The sequence below is a fragment of the Chanos chanos genome, chromosome 3 (assembly GCF_902362185.1).
Source record: "Chanos chanos chromosome 3, fChaCha1.1, whole genome shotgun sequence".
Lineage (NCBI taxonomy): Eukaryota > Metazoa > Chordata > Actinopteri > Gonorynchiformes > Chanidae > Chanos > Chanos chanos.
The window spans coordinates 42960053-42972598 of record NC_044497.1 but is presented as its reverse complement, the minus strand read 5'-3'; the positions used below and the strand labels follow the sequence as shown (position 1 = coordinate 42972598).

Below are 12546 nucleotides of genomic sequence, written 5' to 3'. Positions count from 1 at the left end.
TGGATCAGTTCTTTGATGATCCTTTTGCTAGTCACGTAATGAACATTCACAGCACAAGATTAGACCAGAGGTAGAGGGCAGCTTCTCTTCAAGTAATGGATTGAGATCACGCAAGGAGTGCATGCATAATGATCGGCATGTTAATCTCAATGTGACGGTACAGATTAAAGCCTCTGAAAACAGTATGAGAGGGCCCCAGAGTGGTGCTTCTGCTTTAGTCTCTACTTCATGGGTCTGTCCGACATCTACAATACGAGCTTCAGTTCCCACCTGTGCCACACTGCCCAACCACAGACTGGGGTCCAGGGGAACACCCTTAGTCTGTTACCTCAGGGGGGTTTGTCAGATAAGGTCAATCTCCCTCTCGCTGCTTGTCAGTGGTCACTCAGAGTCAGGTACCTCTTCAGTCCCTGGTCTTAGTGCTGTCGTAGTGCTCTTCTCCAAATGCATTATGTGACTTTATTATGTTAAGCGGAGGCATAGGCTGGCTTCCCACATATTGGAGGAAGTGTATGCTAGCCTCTCTCACCTCAAATAGAAGCAACTGTTATCTGAGGGAGAGATTTCAGAGAATCCATGCATGGTTGTACATTCCAAATTAAGGTTAAAAGTTATGATCAACTTGCAGAAGCATCAGTTATTATGAGGGATTTTTAATTTGTTTGTTTGTGTGCGTGTGTTTGTGTCTGTGTGTGTATGTGTCTGTGTGTTTGTGGGTATATTGTGTGTGTGTTTGCATGTTTCTGTGCCTTTATGTGGGTCTGTGTCTATTTGTGTTTGTCTTTGTTCTAATGTCCACACACACATTTATGTGCATGTGTATGTCCGTACATGTTTCTTTGTGTGTGTGTGTGTGTGTGTGTGTGACGGCAGATTGTGGGGAACGGCAGTGAGCAGCAGTTGCAGAGGGAACTGGAGGATGTTCTGATGGACCCGTCTGTGGCTGAGCTGACCACTGGGTCAGACCAAGCAGGAGAGGGGGGCCAAGGTTACCCTACGACTGCTGCACCCCTGCAGCAATGTCAGGACCCCCTCAGCTCGCAGCCCAAACTGGAGATGGTGCTGCCCGTGGTCCAAACAGCACAGGAGAGTGAGCTGAACGAGCGATCCTACAGAGGTTAGTGACGAACAGCACTCCCAGCAGTTTTACTGCCACTACCAAACTCAGACATGCGCTTCAAATGGTGTTTTGTTTTCTCTTCAAAAGTCTGTGTTTTCCATGGCCTTGTTGGTTTAGGCTTGTTAAGGCTAGGGATTCTGCCAGGCTTTTTTGCATACAACATGTGCCTAGAAGTAGGGGTGCATTGAAATGAGGAAAAAGCTGGATCTAATCGAAAAAAAAATCTACTAGCTAATCTGATGCCCGTAGTACTGAAGTTCATAGGTTCATACCAATAGATTTTATTTGTTATACAGTTTTAACAACCAGTAAACACACGTGTTTAAGTGACTGACACATACAACCAAGGATGATAATGAAATCAATACAGTTAGGCTTAACAATAAAAAATACATGTATTTTAGAATGGACTCGTCTGCACAATGTCAACTGAAAAACTTTTGAATAGTTTGCGGTGTGATTTTTCCAGGTAGAAAATTCAATTTGTTTTGCTAAATCTTTTTGATTATTTAGCCCTTCTAGATACTGTAGTAGAGCAGTGTTTACAGACAGTGCTTATGACAGTGTTTTCTGTCCCTCTGTCCTCCTCTGACTTCACAACGTATTGGCTAGAAGGTTGTAGTTCTTTGTATATTGGCTGAAACTGAAAGACTGCCAAAGATCTGGTGTGTATTTACCTACAGAAATATAGTTTTTTGAGTATTTCTGTTCCACAACCCATGAGGACATGAGAGTCAGAGCTTGTGTACTGCTCATGCTACCTATTTAGATTCAGCTTGTAATATGCATATATGTGTGTGTGTGTGTGTGTCTCTTTGTTTGTGCATATGTTTGTGTGTGTGTGTGTGTGTGTACAGAGGAGGCATCAGAGTCCAGCCCCACCCTGCTGGTGCCTGATGATGACAGCGTGGTGTTCAGTAAACTCACCTATCTTGGCTGCGCCTCCGTTAATGCTCCCCGCAGTGAAGTGGAGGCCCTGCGCATGATGAGTATCCTCCGCAGCCAGTGCCAGCTCCCTCTGGATGTCACCCTGTCTGTGCCTGGGGTGTCCGAGGGCACCGTCAGGTACGGACGCCACTTACGTTACGCCCTGTTAAGGATGAAGGGGAAGAAGAAATGGAGAGGGGACAGAGGGGTTGTAGACAAGGCAGATATAATTGTGCTTGTATTGTGTGTGGGTGTGTGTTTGTTTTTTTGTTGTTTTGTTGGTCCTGATCCTTTAATGACCTTCTAGGTTGTTGGACCCTCAGACGAGCACAGAGATCGCCAACTATCCCATCTATAAGATCCTGTTCTGTGTGCGCGGGCACGACGGCACGCCTGAGAGTGACTGCTTCGCCTTCACAGAGAGCCACTACAACGCCGAGATCTTCCGCATCCACGTCTTCCGCTGTGAAATCCAGGAGGCGGTGAGACACACACACACACACACTCACACACACTCCCACATATGCTTCTCTCACATGATTTGTATATTTGTGATTTGAGCTATGGTTTTGTAAAGAAAAAGAAAGCATGTCCTAACTATTAAACATACTAGCACAGAAGAGTTTTGTTGTTTTAATGGTCCTACCCATCACAGTATGGTATGAAGGTCATATCTCTCTCCCCTTTCCCACACAGAAGATATGACTGTAGTTCAGTAATCTCACACAAGAGGGAGCACTGTTGCCTTCTGCTGGAAGGCACAGCTCTGACACAGTGGGCAACCATGCAGCAAATATGTCCCACACCACACAACATGCACAGCACATGGCTCCATTTGCTCTGCTCTTCCATTTTCAGACCTCAAACCTACTTTGGTTCTTTTTGCTTTCTCTCTCTCCCTTTTTCCCATACACACATCACCACCACAAATGGGGATACGCAGTGATCTCATGTGTGGCATCAGTGCAGTTTGTGAGATTTAACAACGTTAAATAGTGTGAAAGAGCATAGCACAGGTGTGGCTGTTGAACTGTGATGTTTCGGTGGTCATTAGACTCATTTAACTGTGCCCCTTATCAGATAATGACTGTGTGGAGAGGCTGAGATGAGACAGTGTCTAAAGCATCACACTGTCATTACACTGCAGCACAGCGTCTCCTGGGACCTTAGCTACTGACACTGTGAATTCAGTACGCAAAAAGGCCATGAGGGCTTGTGTAGTAATTAGAGCCATGTTTGTCTGTTTGCTTGTTTGTTTGTTTGTTTATGTGTACTTATGAATTCACCCCGCAGGTCAGCAGAATACTGTACAGCTTTGCCACGGCATTTCGGAGGTCAGCCAACAAGCCCTCTCTCTCGGCTCAAGCCCCGCCCATGACACCAGACAGCGATGTTTTCACCTTTACAGTCAGTCTGGAGATCAAAGAGGATGATGGGAAGGGCACCTTTAGGTAGGTCATACCAATCAGTCTTTAGCCAGAGAACAGAAGATTAAATGTTACATAATAGAATAAAGAATAAATGACACAGTTACACAGAATAAATGACACAGTTACACAGTCTTGGCCGTGGTCAAATTGAGCACTGTTAGCGCACGTTTCATCCACAGTATGAGGGCAGTCAGGTATTTTCCCACACCGTGAGTTGCATACTGTCACTGACGAGATTTGCTGGTGAACTCTACTCACAGATGTGTTGATGTCTTTCAGTTTAGTTGGTCTGTATATGTGTATATGGCTGTGTTGGTGTCGTTTTGTTAAGATGGTCTGTATATGTGTATATGGCTGTGTTGATGTCTGTATATGTGTATATGGCTGTGTTGGTGTCTTTTTGTTAAGATGGTCTGTATATGTGTATATGGCTGTGTTGATGTCTGTATATGTGTATATGGCTGTGTTGAGGTCTTTTTGTTAAGATGGTCTGTATATGTGTATATGGCTGTGTTGATGTCTGTATATGTGTGTATGGTTGTGTTGATGTCTTTTTGTTAAGATGGTCTGTATATGTCATATGGCTGTATAGGTGTCTTTTCATTAAGATAGTCTGGATATGAGGGTAGCAGAAGGACCCTGGCTGACGCACCCATCTAAGGAAACACTTCCTAATGTGTTCCTGTGAACTCCTCGCTACAGTCGACAAGTTAATACATTTTAAATGAATTAAGTGTTATTCATAGCAAGAGCCGCATGTCTTCGGAAGCCAAATGTGGCCCATTTTGATGAAGGAAATGATAAAAATAGACAGTGAGAGAGAGAGAGATAGAGTCCCTTTTTTTCCCCAGCTGTCTCTTTTTAAGAAGTGTAGACGCATTCTTCCTCTAATTAATCATCCCTGACATCCTCCTCTGACTCCTCTGCTTCACAAAGAGCCTTATTCACACAATCAAACCAAGAAGAAATCTTTTGCTCGCTGTGTATGTTTGTATGGGTGCAAGTGTATTCATGTAATTGTGTGCTTGATTTGAACATGAGTTTGTTTCTGATTGTGTCTGTGTCTCTGTTTATCTTTCTATGAATGTGCGTTTCTTTTCAGTAATGTGTGATATGGCGTGGCGTGTTTTACCTTGTTTGCACTTTTGTGCCATTCGTCTCAAAGCAGAACGCCTTTTTTTTTTTTTTTCTACGAAGGTCTTTTGCAGTCAGAGCCTGTTGAAAAAGCAGAGACTCTTTTAAAAAAAAAAAAAAAAATGACAGATCTCTGCTCTGGCCTATTTACACCACTCCTTTGACCCCCAGATGACCCGTCTGTCCTGTTTGATAGCGTGTTTAATTTTGCCTTTGAAAACAGACACAGCAGCATGGTATTTAGGTGATTGTGTTTTCTAGATGATTTCTCAGGTCCGGAGCGGACCTGACGTACTGCAGGCGGTGGACTGGCGGAGGGGGAAGAGGATGTAGACAGTAGGGTTAGGGAGCGGTGACCAGACCCACAGACAGACACATACATCACAGTCTATGCAAGACTCAGCCAGAAATTCCATTAAACGTAATATGCAGTAATACAAGTGAATCTTAAGTCTGTGGCATGGACAGAGTCGTATGAGAATGTTTTTTTTTGTTGTTTTTTTTGTGTTTTGATCACATTGGTTTTGTGAGAGAGCACCTTCTCTTTGTTTAAAACCCTTAAGGGGTTAGCATGCGGCAGTCATTCTCGAACCTTCTCACACACAGTCACACACAAGGGATGCTTTGCTGTCCAGCGTGGTACTAGGTTACATGCGAGACCACAACTGCTTTGTAAATAGCCATGACACAAAGAAGTTACTATTAGGCTAGTCTCCAACTGTCCCTACCAGACAGATGATCACTGTCAGCAGTTTGAGGAGATCTGATGCTGTGGCACTGTTGGTTTGTGAGCTATGCTCAAAACAGGCTCAGTACATGCAGCTGAGCTAAGAAAAAAAGATTTTTATTGGACTTGTGATCGGGAATACGTCTGAGACATTTTAAGCTTTTTGACGTGTTTGGCTTCTGTTTTACATGCACTTTCAAACAAATGTAATTTCCAAGCCGTTTTGGTGCTTGGATTCACTCCCAGCTATTGAAAAATCCTTTTGCTGTATATATTGTTACCTCATATAGAATTTGAAAGACATAACCACACTAAAATCAAGAGATGCGCGGAGTAAGCATATGAAAATCCTCTTTGTCTCACAGTGCAGTGTCAAAGGACAAGGACAAACAGAGTTTCAAACTGCGGCCCGGCATGGACAAGAAGATTGTCATTTATGTACAACAGACGTCTAATAAGGAGCTGGCCATTGAGAGGTATAGCATTGGTTCTCTCTCTCTCTCTCTCTCTCTCTCTCTCTCTCTCTCTCCATTTCAGAGGCATTAGTCTGTTTACACTGCAGGGATGTGAACGTCTGTGTGTCTCACATAACAGGCTGTAATTCAGTTGAAATTAATAAACACAGAATGTTTAACGTCTGCCTGTTTCCGAGCCCAAGTGTCACATTTCGGTCATGATTACGTGACTTATGTTTTGCTGAAGCCTGTGAATTCTCCGTTGTGGATTAGTTAGGACTGGATTGTTGTCACTTGTGCATGAACTTGGAAAACATCATTTATCTGGGTGGGTGTGGGGGTGTCTGAAATGTATTTGTAGTAAAGGTTTCTCAATAAAGGGTGTGGTATTGACTACTTTATAAACAGTTTTGTTATTTAGTTGTGGTGTTACATTAGTGTGTGTGTGTGTGTGTGTGTGTGTGTTGCAGGTGTTTTGGGCTGTTGTTGAGTCCAGGGAAGAATGTGAAGAACAGTGACATGCACCTGCTTGACCTGGTAGGTGTTACAAATTACCCCGTCATGTTCTGTTTAGGTCAACTCCTGACTGCTGTCATCTGGTGTTATCTCTGCTTATCTGTCTATATTCCTCTCCTCTCCTCTCCTCTCCTCTCTTTTCCCTTTGTCTAGGAGTCAATGGGTAAAAGCTCAGATGGGAAGTCTTACATCATTACTGGGAGCTGGAATCCCAATACACCTCAATTCCAGCCTGTAAACGAAGAGACTCCCAAAGGTCTGTATGCACACACAGACTTCCAAACAAATCCTTTACTAACATGATTCCCAGGTGTATGTCCAAGGATAATGTCATTTTTGTAAATATATCATAAGTTCCTGTACATTGCTATAATTAAGCAGGTGTATTACATTACTTGATGTGTATAACTGAATATGGTATAGTGATAATTCAATATTGCTCGATGCAGATAAATTCATGTACATGACCACGGCAGTGGACCTTGTCATCACCGAGGTGGAAGAGCCAGTGCGTTTTTTGTTGGAGACGCGAGTTCGAGTGTGCTCTCCCAATGAGAGGCTCTTCTGGCCCTTCAGCAAACGCAGCTACACTGAGACCTTTTACCTAAAACTCAGACAGGTCAGAGCATACAACACAACTGCTGGGACAAGTTGAATGTTTATGCTTATATGGAAGAAAAATATGGAGTTTTCCCTCAGAACTGAACGTGTCAGAAAAGTTTTTCTAAAGCCCAGTCAACATGTTTGAGAACCACTGAATTGTTCATTATCATATGTTATGAAATTAGCATTGCTTTGTGTGTAAAGTTCCAGTTAATATTATGAAAGGAGCTATCTTCTCAGCTCTCATAACTGTATGTCTGATTATAAATATAATTGACCGTGTGAATATGGGTAATCCTTCTGTCTTCTCTCTGAATGTCCGCGCTGAGATGAGTGTGACTGTGTCTTCCTGTCTGTGCCAGATGGAGAGGAAGGAGAGGAAGAGTAACACAGACACCATGTATGAGGTGGTGAGTCTGGAGAGTGAATCTGAGAGGGAGAGAAAGAAAACCACAGCCAGCCCAAGTATCTTACAGTCTGCCTCCCATGGCTCCATGGTGCCTTCTCCTCCTGAGGACGATGAGGAGGAAGGTCAGTAGCCCCGTGCTTATGTTTGCTACCTTCTGGTTACAGTTGTCAGCATGCAGGGTGTACTTTGTGTGAGTGTGCTGCCTTTGCCTTTTTTGTAGAGTTAAATGATTAAATGTTTTTTTTTCTGTCAGTTACAAGCCTCTGTACATATTACAAGCATTGCTACCAGTGGATGTATGCCCAATTGACCTCTAGCCTCCTGTCTTTCTCTCTGCTACTCTATAGACAATGATGAACCATTGCTGAGTGGCTCCGGAGACGTATCTAAGGAGTGTGCTGAGAAAATTCTGGAAACCTGGGGAGACCTGCTGTCAAAATGGTGAATGGCTTGCAACACAATCGAGAGACTGCACCAGGGTTTCTGCTAGGATTCTTTCTTACCAGTCTGGTGTCCAAAAAGAATTTATTTTACTGGACAAATTTGAAACTTACAGGTCATGTCTCAGTAACAGTCTGTGTTACAAACGCAAAAATAACGTACACCTAGGTTGACGAAAGAATGACAACGATCAGTTTGACTATTTAATGAACAGTACGATTAAGAACGATTAAGCAAAATGAACAGTAATGATTGAGCAAAACCTCAGCATTAGCCACTAAAATGTAGGCTATTACGAAACATCTGTGACCTGTAACAACTGTAGCCTGTTTAAAAAAAAGGCTAGGCCTACGTGGCATTAAATGTAGCCTATAGGCTACCAGGTAACATTTTATTTTCTCCCTTTTTCATTGTGGCAAAGTCCTCCACTGCCAGCTGGAAATCAAATGTCTCCAATGTGTCTTTGCAGCTTGCAATGCTCATCAGCCATGTCACTTTTTCCTCCTTAAGACGACCTCGTAGCGCCATCTTAATTGTATGAGCGTTATAACCGGACATTTTGACCATCAAATTTTTAATTTATTGTTTTTTTGGGTTTTTTTTTACAAATGTTACCAGGCAAAAAGCGGTAATTACCAGCTAACGGAAACCCTGGACTGCACTTTACCATTAATGCCCATCTTCCCACTTCCCAACCCCTCCTCTCCTGTTCTGCTGCCTTTCCAACCACATACATCTTAATCTTAATCACATCAACTTTATACCATTTGTCAAATTCATTCATCTTCTTTTAATTTGATAAGCAGTGTAAAAAAAAAAAAAAAAGTAGACAAGGCACTGTCAGATTGCTGACTAGCAAATATGTGTGCCTCCGAACAATACGAAATCCTCTCCAATTAGGTGTTATACTCACAGCCATGTTATAAAGGCAGCAGTAGATGAGGAGTCTTTTCACCAAGTCCTTGTTTTAGTCAGTGTTTAGCTCTCCTGTCTGCGGGCGTGAAACAGTGTGTGTGTGTGTGTGTGTGTGATGAACGCAGTCAGGCCAGCCGTGTCACACGTCATTTACCGTGACGAGCCACCGCTTAGCGGGTCATCAGAAAACGGCCACTGTGGAGCAAGGAGAACTGAATCGATCGTTCCAGTTGGTGCGTTTTCCTGCCTGTTTGGAACGAGGGAGGGAGGGAGGGGGTTCCAAAGAGGAGAGAGAGAGAGATGAGAGGATTTGTGGAGCTTTTGTCTGGATGGTATGACTGAGCTCTAGCTATCCACCCCTGTCGCTTGTGCGAATGAGAGATGTCTGCTCTGATGTAGATATATGAACTAATACTTGGATGGTGCAGGGTTACTCAGTAGGAAAGGAATGACTTCCCCTTTGTGATCTCTAGGCCATAGACAACTTTAAAAACAGGTCTGACCAAAACCTTTATAACCATAGCCTGCAGCCTATCTTACAGAGATCTATATTTCTCACATCAGCAGATAGCAGCAGGTTTTAGTTTTACTAAGGGACAGAATGTACCAGTAAGTCTGTGCTTGGCTGAAAAAAGATGTGCTCTGAAAACCAAATTTGTCCTTTGGGCCTATAGAGTGGGATTCCATAAAGGAAAGAGGTACTTAAGACTGAAAGAGGCTTCTGTTCCTACCTAATGTCTTTCTCTCTCCAGAACAGACAAATATATAATTTCTTTCTCTCTCACACACACACACTCACACACACACACACATAAACTCACTCATCCCGCTAATTTGAGAAGTCATTTGTGTGAAGGAAGGGAAGGAGATATTGGAATCTGCTGGAGCAGGGAGGTAGAGAAATGGGGTAGGGGGAGTAGTGGTTAAGATCCAGATAAGGGTCTTATTAAGATTATTTCCCGCTCCCATTACTCTCATTGTTCTTAATCAAAACCTCGAGATGAATTCAATTAAAAAGCAGAGGAATTTAATTACAGGCTCTCTCAGCGGCTACCGCTCCGCCGTGCCATAAGGAGGCGGTCACATCTGTGTGGTCCCCCCCGCCCACCAAAGCCCTCTGCATTGTTTTTGAGACATTTGGAGAGGACGTTTTGTCCATAACTGTAAATAAATTGACCATCATGCATTATCATGAGATCACTGTTTTATACTCCAGAACAGTGTATCCATCTTTGATACGAAACCTGTGTGATATAGGGCATGGCTTGAGAGTCTCTGCCTTAATTCTCTTTAAACAATTATCCCTTTTCTCTTGCGATTATACGTCTGAAAAAAAAATTGAGTCAGAAAATGATGTCAGAAACATTACTACTAAATGTGGTCTTTGTTTCTCAGTGACCATCTCCTTTCATTTATGTGTTTTCATTTAGCCTGTCCATTCAGACCGTGTTACATTAAAGGGTGATATGTTTACTTTAATGGGACTGAATTTGCGGCAGTCTTGAAAAAATGGAATTCCGAACTCATTTTTGTGCTCATGCGGTGACTGGCAGTCCATTTTTAAGTTGTGTATTTTCTGAAGAGCCCCTAAAGGAACAGAGTCTCTTCCACTTACATCATGCTGAAAACATGCATTGTTGGAGTCTTTTTCCACTGTATAGGAGAAATGCCAGAGGTTGAATAACAGTACCATCTACAAACACACAGTTGTACTGAACGCTGATGAATAAACACTCATACAAAATGTCTGATGACGCAATTCATCTGGTGAGTAGCAGGTCGCAGCAGCTTACAGAAAGTACTGGAAAGAGCTCATGACTGCGAGGTTGATAGAGAATCACTTGTCTCTTTCATTGTTTATGATACCATTGCTTTAACATGATCATCTCTTTTTTGTGTGTGTGTGTGTGTGTGTGTGTGTGTGTGTGCGTGCACGTGCCATCTTTTCTCAGGCACATGAACCTGTCTGTGCGGCCCAAGCAACTCCCAGCATTAGTCCGCAGCGGTGTCCCAGAAGCCCTCAGGGGGGAAGTGTGGCAGCTCCTGGCTGGTTGCCATAACAATGACCACCAGGTGGAGGAGTACCGCACACTCATTACTAAGGTAGGCGCAGATCTCTTGGGTCCGTTCTCCACTCTTGACCTCCACTACTGCCCATCCCTTTGCTTATCATAGTCATACTGGAAGGGGTTTAGAGCTCGTGGGTGGATCTACTTGCAGCGGGCCTTTAAGCTGCAGGCCTGTTGACCTCTATCGCACACTGAAGGCTGTGGAATCTCACCAGACTCCATGGGGAAAGCTTACAGATTTATACAGCATAACTTAAAAGACAAGCCATTGGAACCTCATGGGGAACATTAGTCTCTTTATGTTTACACACACTTTCAGATCATTATTGAAACATGGCTAATAAATGAACTAAAATGGTTTGGAGCGGAGGAGATGAAACGCTCTTTTTTTTGGTTTGTCAAATGAGTGATGAGATCGCATATGGGTTCTATCTGCCACAGCTCGGGAACATTTGATCATTGTCCTATGTTTTCAAACCCCGCTGTGTCTGGCTTCTACTGGGTTTAGTGAACAAGCTGTGTGTGAGTCAGTTGTTGTGTTCTTTTGACTGGGCATGTAATCTTATACGTTTTAAGAGAGTTGCTGTGGGATTGTATATTTGTTGTACATGTGGATAGTAGGCTGAGTGTGTTTAAAATGACATCACAGCGTGTTGTGAAAGTCGCGTGCGTAGGTTTGGATCTGAAATAAGAGAGCATGGAAAAGCTCTTATCTTTGCACAGCCACTAGCATCAGACACAGACTGGGCCATTTAGCCGAGAGAGTTGACACAGCACCCAGCAAGCAACCTGGCCTTCATTTTCTCTCCCGTCTTTTTTCTCCTCGTGGTTCACTCTCACCCACCGATCTTTCTTTGTCTTAGCTCGACCTTTTTTTCTCTTTTCTTTCTCAATCTTCTTTCTCACCCCTTCTCCTTTTATTAATGTTTTTGGCAGACAGTATTATCCAGTCCTTCTCCTTTCAGCCTCTGAGTGTTCCGCATTGAAAGGCTCTGTCTTCACGGGAGGTTCCCCCGGCTGTTAAGCGCATAACTTCTGTGTGAGAGGCTGCTGTATATGTACATGTCTTACAGAGAGAGAAATGGCAATATCTGTAACAGGTTACACTGAATATATTAATTGTTTCTCTTTCTACATAATGCCACATCTTTCCTGTTACCTCTCACAGTGTAGGTGTACTAGATTGAGACTGATCCGAGTTCACACCAGCATCATAACATTATACTTTTGTCACATTCCTGGAAAATGTTGTCAGATTAAATCTCTGTAGACAGTTTTCTAGCTGTGTATGCTCTGGTGTTCCCTGCGGATCTATGTATTTCCTGTATTTCTGACCAAGGATAATTTACACCTAGTACCTCTACTCCTTTAGATGTTGCTTATATGATGAAATGCCGCAGGTGAAAGGTAAAGTAAGTAGAGACTGATATTTAGTGTGTTTTTTATTGCACGTTTTTCTGTTGACTTAGTTGGGAATAAATGTAAAACCAGAAAAAAAGTCAATCATAAATAAACTAACAAATTAAGGTGAAATAAACCGGCAGATTAAAATTTGATTCATCACTTTGCTGCGTTGCACGACATGGAAAGTGAGACGTATAAAACACAGAAACTGTCAGAAACAGTTCTCCACATGCCCTTCCACTGGTGCTTAAAGCCACTCAGACCTGTAACAAGTGATAAAACAAAAATAAGAGGATTAACAACACAGCCTAGAACACAAAACAGCCAAACATAGATTATGGCTATTAAGGATAATATTCTTCAAACCACTGGAACATTTATGACATCAGAATTAAA

The 12546-nt window shown here is 42.9% G+C and overlaps 1 protein-coding gene across 2 annotated transcripts in view; it reads left to right on the top strand.

Moving 5' to 3' along the window:
- The window catches only part of rabgap1 (RAB GTPase activating protein 1), a 53912-nt gene that overhangs the window by 7863 nt on the left and 33503 nt on the right, over positions 1–12546 (top strand). For both annotated transcript variants that reach the window (XM_030767374.1, XM_030767373.1), the window contains 11 exons: positions 874–1117; positions 1978–2185; positions 2355–2529; positions 3341–3498; positions 5704–5814; positions 6264–6330; positions 6463–6565; positions 6759–6928; positions 7275–7443; positions 7669–7762; positions 10630–10780. In XM_030767374.1, the coding sequence (XP_030623234.1) occupies positions 874–1117; positions 1978–2185; positions 2355–2529; positions 3341–3498; positions 5704–5814; positions 6264–6330; positions 6463–6565; positions 6759–6928; positions 7275–7443; positions 7669–7762; positions 10630–10780 (1650 nt within the window). The remainder of the gene's footprint in view (positions 1–873; positions 1118–1977; positions 2186–2354; positions 2530–3340; positions 3499–5703; positions 5815–6263; positions 6331–6462; positions 6566–6758; positions 6929–7274; positions 7444–7668; positions 7763–10629; positions 10781–12546) is intronic.